Source organism: Amphiprion ocellaris, chromosome 1 (assembly GCF_022539595.1).
Source record: "Amphiprion ocellaris isolate individual 3 ecotype Okinawa chromosome 1, ASM2253959v1, whole genome shotgun sequence".
Taxonomy (NCBI): domain Eukaryota; kingdom Metazoa; phylum Chordata; class Actinopteri; family Pomacentridae; genus Amphiprion; species Amphiprion ocellaris.
Genome location: NC_072766.1, coordinates 37,512,843 through 37,529,962, shown reverse-complemented (window position 1 = coordinate 37,529,962; position 17,120 = coordinate 37,512,843). Strand labels below are relative to the sequence as shown.

General features: G+C 40.9%; 1 protein-coding gene across 10 annotated transcripts in view; it reads right to left on the bottom strand.

The window, feature by feature from the left end:
- Window positions 1-17,120, bottom strand: part of LOC111575108 (C-myc promoter-binding protein-like) — a 110,864-nt gene that overhangs the window by 76,895 nt on the left and 16,849 nt on the right. For all 10 annotated transcript variants that reach the window (XM_035952714.2, XM_035952715.2, XM_035952717.2 and 7 more), the window contains exon 2: window positions 5,173-5,503. In XM_035952714.2, coding sequence (XP_035808607.2) covers window positions 5,173-5,483 — 311 coding nt within the window. In that variant the 5' untranslated portion in view covers window positions 5,484-5,503. The remainder of the gene's footprint in view (window positions 1-5,172; window positions 5,504-17,120) is intronic.

The following is a 17,120-nucleotide window of genomic DNA, read 5'->3' as shown; positions in this document are numbered from 1 at the left end:
TATGACGTTGTATTACGAAGCAGCACAAATTCTGCACTCCCTGTCTACTCATTTTGTTCTTTTTATACAGTGACTGTATTGCTGTACTGGGTTAATATGCTATGACTAACAGTGTACTGTAAACTGAAAAGACCATCCTTGTTAAATAAAAGGAAAAACACTTATCTTTGCATGAGAGCAACTCTTCAACACAGTGATCTCTAGTATAATTTTGAGAACAGTTGTGTTCTGAAATACATCTGCACATTAACACCAAATGTACATTCAGATCAGCAGGTAAAGCTTTCCACTGCTGGCACTCAGGGTGCAAAAGTTTACAGGGATGTCCTGTAATCAGCTCTTTTTGCTTTTCAGCTACAATAACTCTGGATGCACCACAATAATGATAAAGATAGAGATACTGACTGTAACGCCATTTATAGGTAGACCTAGGAAATAGACTATTGGAGGATTCTTATGTGAAAATCAGATAGGGCTGTGGGCAGGAGATTGCTTGAGACCACAAAGTGACTGCAGGAAGAGAGAGAAGCAAAGTAGTGCATTCATTTTGTGATGAACAGTCTATAAAAATAAGAATATCAATCATCTAGAAATGCCAAATATCGGTGTCAGTGATCGCGTGAGCTGATAATCAGAGTTGATGGGTTGTTGGGTGAGGCCTTTGTGGACTGGGCTTGTTACAGAGCTTCCTGTAGAGTTTGGAGGCTGGCCCGATGTCTTGAGCTCTTTGTCATGTTCCTCAAGCTGTTACAGAGCAGTTTTTGCAGTGTGGCAGGTCCATTATCCTGCTGCAAACAGGGAAGACGTTATCGTCCCATAGTGAAATTAACATGGAGGCATGTGCTTGGGCTGCAACAATGTTTAGGTGTGTGGTTTCTGTGAAAATAACATCCACACGAATGCAGGAGCAAAGGTTTCCCCAGCAGAACACAGCATTCTAAAAGGATGATCAATGTTATTTACTTCACCTGTAAGTGGTTTTAATGTTGTGGGTGATTGGTGGAGCACACTTTAAATTGTTTAAGACCTTTGGGCAAATTTCAACCACTAGAATCACGCATGTAGAACAAATTTTGGGGAAGAAAAAAGAAACAATTCCAGTGCAGATACATCAGAGTGGTGCTGAAACGCTACTGTGACGGTCTTGACGCTGACTGGTTAAACTCAAAGAAGACAAATGCTGATTTGGTAAACTCAGAGAGGACAGCAAGTATCATTCTTCTGTCCTCTCAGTGTCCTTGTCAAGTTTTCTTCTTTCAAATATTGTCAGGTTCAATGTAAAAGTCACCATATACACTAACACAACAAAGCCCCGTATATTTGGTGTTGATATGAAAATGTATTTCAGAACACAACTGTTTTCACAATTATAACAGACATTATTTTGTTTAAAAGTTGCTTTTATATTAAGATAAAAGCGTCTTTAATTAATCAGGATGGCCCTTTTAAGGCTAAAATCTCCTTTTTGAGCACCCAAACCAAAATAGTTTTACCCCTTACCCCTTCAGTTACGTTTTGCAACTGAAAAATTATTTTTGACCTCTTTTGGGATTTGGCGAATCCCACAGTCCTCATGTACAGTGTAAACTGTAAGTCATACATATTAACCCATACACCATTACAATTAGGCACAAGAGGACCCTCACACAAACCACTTAGAGGACTTGAGGTGAGGTACATAGCAGCGGCAGTACTTTTAAACATCCCTCTTTGGACTTCCATTATGCACTTATCCTCCATTACTCTTTCAAGTGAACTCAACAGGCATTTGGTGGCACCATGTGAAAGCAGAAAAGAGAGCAGAATTTAAAGTGGTCATCTGTGGGATGGTTTATAGTCTGTTTTTCATTCTAGCGCTCTGCACATCTTTCTCTGCTGCTGTTTAATGAAAGCTTTTCTTTTGTCGCTGCAGTCCTTGCCATCAGACCAGCGCTGTTGACATCCATCCTGTATTGACGGAACCACCAGTTGTGTAGAATTTCAAACTGCCCTTTGTGTTTGCTGAATTAGACCTTGAATAAACCTCTCCAAACACATGGAGTTGTGTAAGGAGGTCAAAGCTTTGCACAGTATTTTGCAGAGGAGTTGGTCTTCATTCCAGCTGAGGTTGCCCACCTCTGATAGAAAACAACGTAATAAAAGACTAAAACATTTATTAAATAACACGGTAATGCCACTTCTATTCATATTCCTATTTGTGCTCAGTACAAACCATTTCACAGCAGATATTTTGACACTTCAAAGAGGGAGAAGCACAGGTGTAATTAATAACATTAATGATAATTGCATCCCATTAGGAGAGCCAGGCTCAGGGCTTGAATTCTACAAGCTGGCTGGAGAAGTGCAAGGATTAATTAGTTAGTTATCAACTATTAAATTAATCGCCAGCTTTTTTGATAATTGATTTAAGAAAAAATAAATCTGAATTCTCCGAAACCAGCTCCTTAAAGATGAGTATTTCCTGATACTTTCTTCCTTTGTGACAGTAAACAGAATATCTGAACTACTATTTTTACAGTAGATCAATCTGTTAATTATTTTCAAGGTTAATCAATTAGTTGTTTGGAGTAATAAGTAAAAATGCATGTCAGTGATGGCTACATCTGCACACAAACCCCCCACACTCAGCTTCCCATTAGTCCTACCAGTGTCTGGGAAGTGCAGCCCCTCTGGGCTATCAGCACACCAAAGCTGCTGATACTGTCTGAGCAGAGACTCTGTGTCAGAGCCTGATAATCACTGCACTCTGTAGTGTCAGAGGCCAGCATGAACCTCCTCAGCATTGTCACCACCTGCCTCCGCCAGCCGTAGGTGAGCAGCAACTGAACAAACAGTATTGAACTCACACAGTTCAAAAGATGTTGCTGAGGATGACACCTGTAACTGCGCTTCACTCCCAGTTTTTGTTGCAGAAATCACAATGGGGGAACGGTTGCAACGCAGACAGAAAGCGTCCGCTGTGGAAAACTGCTGCGGGCCGATTTTCACACACAGCAAAGCACTCTGCAGTTAAGACCGCTCTTCACGTTCTACCTTTTCTCACAATAACAAGGAGCAGGGAGGTATGTAGAAAGCTGACAGTTACAGAAACAGCAACAGCACTGCTTGCTGAATGTAGGAGTCGATCATTACTAGAAGTCAGGCAAATAATGGAAACAGCAACATGCTGTAAAACATACATAAATAACATTCCCATATGGGTTACGTCGGCTCAGACTCAGTGCACTCCATTACAGTGATTCATTTCAGTTGTCTAGAAAATTCAGTGAAGCTGGGCTCCTCGTATATTTGAAGGGAGTATCTGAAAGTACAGCAAAAATGAAGTGTGAATGTTTCCATCAGCCACCTTTGTATTCCAGAGTCAATGAAGTAGAAGCAGGTGCTGCAATTTCAAAGTTCAAATGTAAAAATTAATTTCTATCTTTCTTTCTCTGCTTCAGTTTTCAGAGTTTCTATTTCACTGTTCAAAGAAGAACAAGCCTGAGGTTGACATTTGTAGTTTTTAGTGAAATAATCAACAGCTACAGGATGGATTTCCTTGAAATTTGCTACACGTATTTACAGTACGTTTCCCTCGGGATGAACTGTTAGAACATAATTCCTTTACTTTCATGTAGTTTCATCATTCTTCCATCCATTTTCTGCAGCTTATCCCATTTTTCCAGATGAGCTGACACTGCTGCAAACTTCACTGTGGTTGTATGAAACACTTATCCTGGTCCCTTCCCTTCCTAGCATCATGTAAAGGTCAAAATTCTAATTGTTTTTAAAGTCAACGTCAGGTCGGGAAGGCCAATCTGGTCAAAAGATAATATGACGATCTTTATATGATCACCATAGTACAATATGATTTTGATTATATGATGATACAAAGCCACTTTATCACAAGGCTACAGGTCCAATTCAAAAATCTTTGCATAATGTATTCACTCTAATTTTGTTCTGCAATTTCTGATCAGAAACAGTTAGTGCTGAACACTTAACCATTACAGACACTGCAGTAAGACTAAATGCGGTATCTAAATTGTAGGAGCTGCACTTTCTTGATAACATTGTCAACATACATTTATGAATGAAGCACTGTGGTGCGATAGACATACACTGGTATATGAATTATCTTCTACAAAGAGCATGCTTGTTTGGGATCACAGCAAAAATTTGATCCCCATTTTAATATTATGATTATTTCATCCTTAAAAGTGGTGGTTTGTATCTTTGTCCCTTCTTCACAGCACTCAAATTTGTCCACCATGCTGTTTTCAATTTACAAAGCAAGCTGCCAGGTCACTATTGTGGTCGTCATCAATGCCATTCAACTACCTCCTCATGGACAGACTCCAACTCCACTGCCTTGGACTGAAGCTGACAGTTTGCTATCTCATCACAGGCAGCTTTTATGGCATCCTTGTTCATTTCTGCAGCCTCAGTTTTTTTTTGGAGTAGCGGCATGTGAACCAGTTGGAGTCAAAGACAGTGGAGTTGGAGTCCATATGTAGATTCAGGAGGCAGCTGAGTAACATGGAGGAGAATCACAGCAGCAACTTTGCCTGCAAGGAGGGAAACACTAGATGGGATTGGGCTAGTTGGTTAGCAGGTTGACAGGTTTGTGGTTTTTGGTTTATCAAACATACAAAACTAACCACATTTTTGCTAGCCTCTGCTGCAACTTGTGCTCAAGCAAGTTCTAAAATGTCAACAGGCTAAACTAAGATGGAACAGCAGCACGAAGCATTGTCACTGTGAGCATGTTAGCACGCTGACTTAACCATGTGTCACAATGCAACACTGTGCCGAAATACAGAATCATAGATCTGCTAGTCATGTTGCAGACTAAGGGTGCATCCCAATATCCACACTGACATAACTCTTGTACGCCAAACAAAGTTTTAGTATGTCCAAATAGATAGTATATCAAAAGCAGTATGTCAAAAGTACCAGATGTAGTTCTACATCCGGCCAGATTTTGCAGCTAGTATGTTTTTTTCTCCTTTCCGACCCATACCGTATGTTCCAATTGTATGTGTACTGAATAAAACAGTACATACTTTGTGAGGAGAGCTGCAGCAAGTAAAACAAAAAAGTATGCAGGCGTGGAACACAGTCTTAATTTTCTGTGCTTTGTACACAAAAACAAACAAAACAAACAAAAATCAACACTCCTTTGGTACTTACCCCAGGTCAGTAAGTGGAGGCTTGTCGCGGCCTCGTCTGTAGCACAGGAAGATCTGCGGTGCCATGAGGCCACCGTTGTTGAGATCAGCCGACTGGCCGGTTGGGGTCGCCTCTATGCAGGTGAACCCTGGCGGCACCTCCTCGCCCATCGAGCGGATCACCACGGCCACGTCGGTGATGGGCGCCTTAGGCTTGGCCGTTTTGTGGCAGACATCATCAAAGTGGATCTCCTGGTCCAACGGCTTGGACGGGTCTGTCAAACCGGCCACCACAAAGTAGTCGGCTACACGAGGGCCTTTGTCCTCCATCATTTCCCATCCCCGCCGACTGCCTTCAGAGGGAAAGAGGAAGAGAGGGGGACAGGGAGGGAGAGAGAGGCAGGCAGGGAGATTAATTTTCGTTGTGGTAGCAGGTACAGCCGGTTCTCGTGTCCTTGCTACGGCAGTAAAATAAAAAAAATCTGCCAGTCATAAATCTTACTGAGAGGAGGTCAGCAGAAGGGCAAATGAGAAAAGAGGGTAGAAATAAGAGCAGAAGAGGGTATATGATTAGGTATCAGGCAGCAATTTGCAGTTTAGTTAGTTAACAGACGGTCTTTGACCAGACTGACTTCAGGTCACGTGATCAGTTGAAGGTTCAGCGTCCTGATTCAAGGACACACGTGGCTCTGAAGAGGACAGAACATCGCTGGTGTTGAGGGTTTTGAACCTTCCTCTAATTCTGAGGAGTGAAACAGCTAAGTTAAAGCCTGGCTGGCTTCACAGACCTGAGTTTGCATTTTAAAGTGGGAGCAGTGAGGTGTTTCTTCACACTTAACATTCTGCCTCAATTACATTTCAGTCCCACATTAAAATGTGAGCTTGGAAGCCTTGTGATATCATGAAGCCTATTTAGAAGAGCGATAAAAGCCAAATACTAGTTTTCTTAATCTTTTCTAAGAAGGTCATGTCCTCACTGCACAACATGATCTGCACTCACTGAAGAGGCAGAGGCTGACAGGTACAATGACATGGGTGAGTAATCATTCAGCACTAGAGAAACACCTGAGGTGTCACATTCAAGTGGAAAAAATCATGAAAACAGGCTTTTTAAAGATAACAAATAAGATATCCCTGGTAAATGACAAATTCTGGAGAGGTAAACATCTTGAAAAGTACCACTAGCACTGAAAACAACCCTTCATAAGCTGCAGATGTGATTGTTTCAGACAAGCAACAGTTCATAGGAAGTGAATCTCCAAGGAAGATGAGTACATGTTCTGCTTCAGAAACGCAGGAGAAAGACTCTCTGAGGATAATCAGTACATCTTAACACGGTGTTACTTTATTCCAGCTCTTGATAACTGATGTTTGCTGTGTCACGATCATTGTGCCTCTTTCAAGAAAACAGGAATCAGGAGCACCGAGGTCAGAATGAGAGGCAAAACAACTAAATCTGCACTTGGGCCAAAGACACAGCTGAGAACAAAATTAATGGAGTGAGGAGAAATGGTGGCATTTTTAATAAGAGCAGCTGCTGGAGGATGGATTTGGCAAAAATACTTAGTTAAATGTGCGTCATACCTTCTTCTAAAAGCCAGTTGTTTTGCACCTTGATTTGACTTTTAGGTGTATTCTCTCCTTTGTGAAGCTACTTGACTGAAGCATGTGATGATGACTCACCCTTAATAATTCATTTGATTGAAAATATAGTCCTTGATAAGACAGAATGTAAGAAATATGCAGCTTAACTGTCAATTACATGTTTTTCTATGAGCATATAGAGATAATATATTCTTTTCTCATTGATTACAGCAAATAATCAATTATTGATTGTTAACATGTTTGACTATTGGTTTAGGAAACTGTATAATTTGGTTCCCGATTAACTAGTGCTGGGCAACAATTAAAATTTGTAATTGTGATTAACCGTATTGCTATGCGCAAAATTAAATAATCAATTTAAAAGTAGTGTATTCTCGGGGCACCCGTATAGCTCAACACGTTAAGCAGGCGACCCATGTACAGGGGCTGGTCCCGGGTTCGATTCCCGCTCGCGGCCCTTTGCTGCATGTCTTCCCCCAACTCTTCTCCCCTGTTTCCTTTCTCTCTCTCACTGCCCCTATGAAAATAAAGCGGAAAAAAGGCCAAAAACATAACTTTAAAAAAAAAAAAAAGTAGTGTATTCTGCACTTCTATTTTAAAAGTGCTGCTATGTAAACAAGAATGCAATCACATTTGGTTTGCAAACACTTTAAACAAATAAAGTGCTTTTTAACAGCAGGATTCCCTTTACACAGTAGCAGGTAAAATATTTCTTGTAAATCTCAACTTACACATTAATTGAATCAAATCAACTAAACCCAAAGCTACTTGCCACTACAAGAGCATCTGGTTTGTTATAGAAAAACAAGTTACCCTCAGAGTCCAGAGCCACGATCATAGCATTAGAACAGCAACCTTCCTAGCAACAGCAAGGTAACTTTTATAAATCTGTATTGTTATTTTTTCTGAGAAGGTACCAGCAGAAACATTTTTCTTCGATCGGGGAGCAGCAGAAACAGTCTATGTTCAGTAGCAGCTGGGACTGACTGTGCAGAAGACTTTTAGTCTGTGAAATCCATGTGTGTACTTCTTTTGGAGAATCTCAGACAAAAAATAAATAAATAAAACATTCCTCAGACAGATATCTTCCACATTACTAATCGGAATGCAATCTGTAGCTAATTACTTCACTGCGGCATTTGTTCGCCTGTCTTGTTGTTGTTTTAGCGACATTTCTCCCACACACTGCATCCAACGCAGCCTGCCAAAGCCTCCCTCCCGTTAGTTTGGGTGAGAGGTGATGACGCCCATCCCAAGTACTGATCAACATCCTACCCAGTTTGTCTGTATGTGCAGTCAGAGCCAGTGAGCAACAGACTTTCACAATAATAACAATACTAATTAACTGCTTTGCCCAGTCCTAATTTATACATCGTGTTAAATCATGCTAGATGTCTCATGAATAAATAAATACCAGGTTTTTAATATAAAATCTCAGTCTGCCTCAGTGACACTGAAGCCTCCAGGACATAAGTGAGTCTCTGTGGGTTAAAATGAAACTTTACCCCCGACAGCACCCTGGCTCTGCTCCTGGTCAGTTACATAAAAATACAAGATTACAAGAAGCTCACTGCAGCTGAAATCAGAAGGTGCGTACAAGTATTGTAAATACCAAAATTGTCATGAATCACAACTTTACACACTTGGCAAAGAGAGGATGTGAAAGCTGTTATATTTCCTTAAAAAAAAACATTTTCACGTCTGTCGAATGGGGCCTAGTTTTGAGATCCCAGAAACAACCACGGTTAAGAGGTAACAAAAGCCCTAAGCACGTTCATCAAAAACAGCAGACCAATAAAGATTTATCTGAAGAAACCACATAATGTAACCAAGTGATTATGCTTAAGCTGAGCAGTGATTTTTGTAACCTGAGGCTTATTTTTGAAATACTGAAGTGTTTGAATAAGATAGTGATTTAAAGGAATGATTATGTGTGACAAGTACTGTGTCTGAAAAGAGGAAGTTGATTTTAAACTGCGCACTTACTAGAAAAGAGGAACTAGAGTGTTACCCAATGTTGAGCAATGCTTAGCCTCTACAGGGCAATGATTTTGACTTACAAAATGTTGTTCCAAATATGGTAAATCCTTGTAATGGTTAATAAGTGCAATGATCTCATGCAGGATGCAGACCCAAGTATGGGTATTAGAAATCATGTGTAATCCTTCTGAAATGTAATGTAATCAGAGTATATTCAATGTGTGTGTATTGGGAATGTGACAATGAATCACCATGACTAGGCAACTGAGCCCTCAGACACTGGGTGTGTATTGAGAGATAACTGTATAAAAAGAGGAGACAGAGACAAAGTATTCGGAGTTCTCGGAGTTCTCTGAGTTGTTGGAGACGTCGAGGGGCTTAACACTGGGTTAAGCCTGCCAGAGTTCTTTGAGGACATCGCTGGAAGAAAAGTTCTCCGGACTTTGTTCAAGAAAAGAAGACCAAACTCTGTTGATGAAGAAAAGTTCCAGTCGGTCTACAGAGTCACCAAGAAGAGAAGAAAGAAGAACAGCCGCCGAGCCAAGGAGGGGAAGACGGTATCGGAGACGACAGCTGGAGGCTGCCCTCACCCAGAGAGACGGGAGAGTCGGGGACTTTCCACCACCGCTCATCTGCCCAGGTCATCGGGGCTTCCTCACCACCGTTCCAGCTTCTGCTTCTAAAGACATCTATAAGACCAAGATTGGCTTTTTTGGGACTTTTCCTGCTCCCCCTGCCGAGGAACAACAATTTTTGGACCAAAAGAGACCTTGTACGGGGTTTCCAGATCCACTACTGAGTTCGTCCAGACGCAGGTCAGACATCGGGCGTGGCAACTAAGGCCAAGTTGCCCGTTCTCTCTGTCTCCCAAAATATAATGATTAGAGAAGATACTTAGAAAGGCTCAGTTTTAATAATTCTTAGTGTAATTGATTTGTTTTAATTATAATTGTTATTGCCTAATCAAAACTGATGCTATGCCCTTGCTGAATTTATTCAATAAAACGCTATATTGCATTTAAAGAGAAGATTAATGTATTTTTTATAATTCATATGCTTTGCATGCCAGTAAAAAGTTAAGTCTATTGTGTGCATTAAAACTAAGAGGTTCCTAAAGGTTGCTTTAGTCCTAACAGTGATTTTAAAATCTTACCCTTGAGGTTTTCTGTTCTTAACCTCTAAAACTAACCTAGGAATATCACCAAGTGCAAACAGAAATAAGAGGAAAGCTGTCGTTAACAGACGTGACTGATAGGTTGCTTGGTTACTTAGGCTACTTAGCTGGGCTGCACATCAGAGTAAGAAGGGTAAAGCGTTTGGAAGTAGACAGTAAGAACCTAGGCGAGTATTCCTCGACACCAGCTTAATCATTCTGCTGAATCCTGTTAGATAAACCACTAATAGGCAGATAGAATCTAACCCTAAGAAACGGAGAGCTGGTCCTGATTTATCCTTAGCAGGTTAAAGAAGGCAGATCTGACGACACGTCACAGTCCATTACAATTTCTCCTCTGGATAGTCAATCCATTGCAACCAGATTTGTTAATGCAAAAGCTTTTGCTCAATTTAATTGTGAATAATTCAGCTGGACAAGGTCTGTGATTCCAACCATATGCCGTAAGAGGGTGTGGGAAGAGAGCTTTAATTAGCAGGGTGTGTTAGCCAGTCTAAATGTGTTGGCTCAGGGGAAAGGTGAAAAAGCTGCCAACTTTAATCTGAGTGACGCTATGAGAGCAAAACTCCAGCTGCCATCACAGCTACATAAAACACTGTAAGGACCTCATCATGAGAGGCCATTAGAGGTCAAGAAGAGTCCAAAGTGACAAAATCTGTCTCTATTCTGACTTCGACCAATGACTTGCTTTCATCGGCACGTTGTAATTTTTGGTCTTTGTTCTTAATTTGCTGCAATGTTGAAAACATTTCATGTAAAAGTTTCCTTGTGCCGCATGTTGCTGCTATTGACTGACATGAAGCAAAAACATTAAAACAGCCAAATTATGTTAATAACAAATCATGTAGGCTGAAGATTTTGTCAGTAAGGCAGCAGGCAGCAGCAGATGGAACAAAATCCCATGTGTTTCTGTTTTCTTCATTAACAGAGCCAGATTTTTTTTTTTTATCTAATGAGTGGTTCTATCTATGCTTATCTGTTTTGGACACAACATTTAGTGGATAAAACCTGGGTGTTTGTTGGTATAATAAGATGATCTTGTAGGTTCAACAAGCCAAGCTTACACCCAAACAAAAGAGTGATGTGTGCGTCTTTCGTTGTCCCTTCCAGCTACTGACAGATGGTGAGAAGACGCCGGTTCGCTGTGTCCTGGCTCTTACACTCAGATTACAAATGCATCTCACCTCATCATTTCGACACTGTGGGAAACCAATGAGAAGACAGTCACAGTGCAGGGAGCCGATTCTCTGAGCCAAGTGATGTCTGGCCAGCTGTGATAAGGCAGAAACTGGACCCAGGCCTCTAGCAGATCTGTTCCTCACTTGTTATCAAGACTTCCACACATAATCCTGTCTCGAGCTGCACTATTGATTGAATGCTAATCACAGTTATGATTTTGGTTCACCACAAGTTTAAGATCAACTGAGATATTGACATTTGCAATGTATAATCCGCTCATAAAAGACAGTCCATGTAGATAAAATCACTTGGTTTCAGCTTGGGTAAGTCTAAACGAAAGAAACTCTGAGCACATTCATTCACGAGGCAGGTGCGCAAGAGTTTGACAATAAATGCATCTTAAGTTATACAGTGTGCAAGAGTCTGGTGTAATTTTTATTCCCATACCTGTCTGAGTTGCAAGGCTGTATTACCTGATTGCAGACTAGAGGTTTCTCTGAGCATAGCCACCTAGCTAACATCTACCATAACTTACAAGTGAGGCAGTTTGGAAATAATTACATATATATTTTGCCCCTAGGAGATGAACAGAATCCAGGCCAAGAAGAACCGTTATTGCATTTTGTTGCGACGGTTTGAACATTAGCAGGAATGTAGCAGAACGTGTAGCAGAAACAGTCCAAATCATTAGAGGTAAGTCTCACCACTCAGCAGCCATATTGGTAACGGCCCAGGTAGTTATGTTGGGCTAACAAGGTCAGTCACCTATTCTAAACGAATGGAGAAAGACTCACAAATGCAATTTCAATGCTCACCAGGACACAAACAAACTGCTTGAGGAAAATCGCCGGTCGAATCTGATATTTTCACCCATAATAAGGTTTGAAAAAAAATCTTCATTTCACTTCAGGCTATATTCTGACAACATATTATATAATGATGTTTCCTGGTTCTGTTGTTACAATGCAGACAGTTGTTTCTTGTGGGGTCTTGAGTCACACATAACCACCATGTTTTGCATTACACATTTAGGATTCCTTACATGGGGAGTTTCTCCTTTATAACATCTCTGGAACAGCTTCCTTAAAGATTGCCAAACGTAGCAAAACTGGCTTCTCATCCAGACAGAGTAAGCAGGGATGCATCAAAGTGCTGAGAAGGCATAACAGTGTGAAACACCCATCTGCTGTATCAAGCCCATGGATTTTTCATGCACAGATCATCGCTGGATTCCCTCACAGAAGCTGTATCCAAAAAATGCAGAGCTGTGACTGTAAACGTGAAAGAAAGCATCGCTCAGCTTATTTAGATCCAAAGTCCAGTGAAGATGTTTAATACGTGAAGATCAATGTATAATCGTGATCTCAATATTGATATATTCAGAATAATCCTGATTTTGGCCATAATCATGCAGCCCCAATTCCAACTAGTAAATCTATCCTGATACTAGCTTCACTCCTGTGGTTGTGAGCGTGAGAATAGTTGATTAACATTTCTCCAGCTGTATATTCAAATACTGCTCTTCAAACTTTTACAACCTCTACCACATAGTCACACTACTCTGCAAATGAACTCTAGAAAGATATTTCACCATGCTGAATGTATATCCCATCAATTTGCTGACAATTTGCTCCTCTGTATACCATTTCTGGGCCATGCTGCATTTATTTTATGCACCGCTATGTTTTATTTTGCTCTCAGTCATTCTTAACATGTTTCCATACTTGACTCCTCTCTGCTCTGTGTAAACACAGCCTGCAGTTCAGCCACACATCACAGACTTTTTGTCATGTGACTGTTGTTATAGCTGAGTCAATCGTAGCGTCTCAGTGGTGCCAAGAAATGGAGAATTTTTTTTTGATTAATCTAGTTAGTGCAATTGCATTCTTTTTTTGGCAAATTTCTAAATGAAACATGCAGGCAGAATAAAGTAATTTTGATGAATTGTCATGATTTTAATCTTGGACTTAGTTAATTTTTGCCATGGGAACTGCATATCACACATAATTAGTTCAAGGACAGTCATAAAGTTAAAAATCCAACAGTCCCCTGTGTTTTTACAATTTCTTGCTCTGATAAATAGTGTTATTCTCACATTTTTTAAAACACAACGTGTTTTTTTTTTTTTTCAAACCCACCAGCAGGTTTGGGGGTTCAGAGAGTTAAACTGAGTGACTTTAAGGTCCATAACATCTGCACAGCATCCTGAGTCCAACACCACAGTCTGCGTTCAACTTCCTGCCCAACACACTGAACAGCCTCATAAATGTTCCTGGGACGCTCACATTACAACACACTGGTGTAACTCTCAGAGGGCAGGATGTGGGACACGTGCTTAGTTCTCTTACAAAAATGTTTACTTGGGAATTGAGCACAAGGCAAAATACAAAAGAGAGTTATTTCTCATTTTAAAATGAAAACAAGTCCATTGCTGCGCTGGTGCACGTGAAAACTCAGCTGGTTTGAATCATCACCATACCAATTCAAAACACATATTGTTTTGTAAAAACTCTGATTCAGATTCCTGCTTTTGTAGAAGAGCTGAGACACAAGAAGAAAACACAGCATTAGTCACATAGGAAACGTCATGAATACAAACATTCCTATTGCACCTTCACATGTGCCCACAACACTCACTGCGTGTGACTGGAAAGGCTGACAGGCACCCTGAAGACGAGGTGAGAAATCCATGGAGTTGTGTATATGAGTGCATGTGTGCTCACGCAAGGTTCTGGTGTGAAGTTCTTGTATTTCACAGCCAGAACAACAAGCACAAACTAACATTCTCAACACACATGGTTTTGTTAACTGCAGAACAACCAAACAAAACATCGATTTAAGTTCCATTGTTAATAATTTTTTAAAAACAAAGCCAATGCAGAATATGTAGAAACTATAAAATAACATATGCATTGAATCGTGAAGGGAAGGGTGGAACAGCACCGGGGCGTGAGCCAGTGCAGCACATATCTCGTTTCTTGCAAATGACTGCAGCTTTACTAACCCGGTGGGATTTTGCATGAGACTCAACTGACATAAAACAGGCTTGGGTATTATTTCATGGAGCACGCGGAAAGTGCAGCTAACTCAACACTTAATACAAAAGTGTAACAAAAGAAAGATGTTGACCTAATTCATTTCAGTCCTGTTGATGCGAAGTGGCAGAAAGCTCAGTAGTGTCACCTCTGCCGACGGAGCCACATGACAGGCCAAAGAACACCACTCATCCCTGCCATGCTGTCAGTCTGCTAAAAATACTACGAGAGTCGAAGCAGCAGTATCGCGGCACACGTTGCATAAGGATTACATCTATATGCACTGCATATGTGGGACAGTCCTGAACACCCACTGAAATCAAACAGCCTCTACTGTCTTCACCCTACTCCCTCTGGATGCCCTATATTTCAAGAATAGAAGAAATCAACAGAACTGAGGAGAAAGGAGACGCAGTTGACAGAATGAAAAATGTTTATCTCACAGCTCCTACTCACACTAAAGCATCGGTGAATCTTTTTGTGAAGATGATTGCGATGATTTACGGGCTGCACAACCTATGCAGATCCACTGAGAGACACTCAGTAATACTATGCTGCACTGATGTGATCACAAAACCCAGAAAACACAACAACATTGTACAATTAACTTCAACTAAATACGAAATGTTCAGTCTCTGCAGGAGCAGTTTCTTTACAGGGTTTCTATGCAGTCAGAGAGAGCATAGATGCATCAAAGTGCTGAGAAGGCACAAGTAAATGAAACACCCATCTACTGTGTAAGCCCAGGGATTTTTCATGCACAGATCATTGCTGGATTCCCTCCCAGGAGCTGCATCCAAAAGATGCAGAGCTGTGACTCACACTGTGCCTGACACGTAAGAATGAAAATCTGCAACACAGCTTAAGTGGTCTAATCCAAATATCTTAATTTGCTGGCTGCCCTACTTCTCCCCTGGCAGACTGACCTGGAAGGGAAAGCGTGACTCAGTCTTGAGGTAAACGCCCAAAGAGTCAAGTCCAAGTGAATCCTCCTGGCATGAATGACTATTAACGTTTAGGAAAGGATGTGCTCAGACCACAGGCCTCTTTAAAAGGTCACTGGAGCCCTTCACAGTGGTCCTAAAGCACTACAGAATGTATTTATGCATTTTTGAATTATTTATGACGTAGGTTTGATGCCTTGAGATGTGGCTTTCCCCAAGACTTTGCAGACTATTTGTCTTTCTAAAACCAAAATCAGCTTTTGACTGCAGAACACCTTCAATGACGTGGTTAACTTGCCTTAAACTTTTGAACCCCCAAATCCATCCGTGGGTTTGAGAGGCATGTTTTCTGCAAAACTATATCGATGAAATTACACAATTTATAAGAACCAGAAACTTGTTTCAGCTTTCCAACTGTCCTTTTAGTTCTTAACAGTGACGTGCTGTTCACTCAGGGAAAATAACCACATATAAGCTTGTAATTATTATACTGCGATTTATCAAAGCCTTTATTCTACATGTAACATTAAAAAATCCCAAAATAAATCATTTGCAGTAACTAGATTCTGTAAAAACAAAAAAACTGAGCTGCCACCAACAAATATGTGACAAAAATCTCAGGCCTTTTAGTCAAACTGGGCTGAACTGCAGGCTGTATTTACAGAGCAGATAGGACATGAATGCGAAAACAAATTAAAAATGTAAGCAGTAAAATATTTAGAGTGTGTAGAGTCACTATTGGCTCCTCTAGTGTTGCTAACACCTGTGGGCACTTGGGAAAATGTTGTACATGTTGATTCCTAATATTTTGGCGAAATAAGTAATCAACCAAAATTCAACTTTTCTTGTTTTATGATTTACGGCATTGTAACTTTGTTATACTTTCAAATAAGACATGGTTGAGCTTTCACTACTTCTAGCCACAGTCAGGCTGTTTCTTTAGAGTTGCAGAACTTGATTTTGCAGATACATGAGCCCACAATAAGCAAAAATGTGATCGGAGCAAAAAACAGCCCGAAACTGAATGGAGTTCAGAGAGTTAAAAGTACTCTATGTCGTGACTCAGCTGAATGCACAGATTATCTGGTTTTGGTGCAGTCTTTCTTCTCATTCTTTACACTAATCATACAGGGTAGAGAGCGGTGGGAGCCAAAGTAAAATCACCACAGGCCCCGAAACTTTAAACTTGGCCACATGAAGGGCCTGGTGCCAGAGCCGTAGACAAAGCTTCCCAGCCCAAACTCGCTGACTTATAATCACGGTAGGAGCTCAGGGAGGAGTTCGATAAGATGTCCAGACCCAACAGACCTTCAGTCACTTCCACGGGGGTTTTGTTTAAGCCAACGTGACAGAGGAACGATTTCCAGCTGTCTCAACTTCACAGAAACCGGGGCCAATGAAACCTGCCAAAGGGACTCTCGTTCTGGGCTCCGACGGGCCAGGCGCTGCTCTCGGGCTCAGCTGTGTAGACATCCAGCACAGAGACGGCCACAGCAGGGCAGACACGTGGAGGAGGTGAAAAGGAATGTGCTCAAGAACATAAACACAAGCCAGTAGGAAGTCCAGCATCTGCTTCTAGTTAACCCGCAGGGGTGGGCGTTTTGACTCTCCTTGCTTTTCAATGCCATCAGGTCACGTAACATCTCAGAGGAAAGATAACCGCTGTGAGAAAATGTAAAAATTGTAATCTCTACACTTTATGTGTTATTTAACCTACTCAACTAAACGCTGTGAGAAAGTCAACTCGAGCTGTTGCACACTTCTGGAAACATTTTTGAGTTAAATGCTGATCCTGACATTGCCATCTCCTCAAACGATCATCAAAAGAATTACAAATACAGACATTAAAAGGAGGCTTCAAAAAGGAATGAAAAGAATGAAGAAGTCAAACTCTTTTACTGTTCCTACCTCACAACATGCACTACCAGTTGCTTTGGCAGAAACCTGTGTTTATTTTGGCATCACCATGATTGTAATTATGCAGCAGCTACCACTAAACATGCACTTAAATTGCTATTACAGTAAATGAGTGTGTGTGTGTATTCAAGAGACA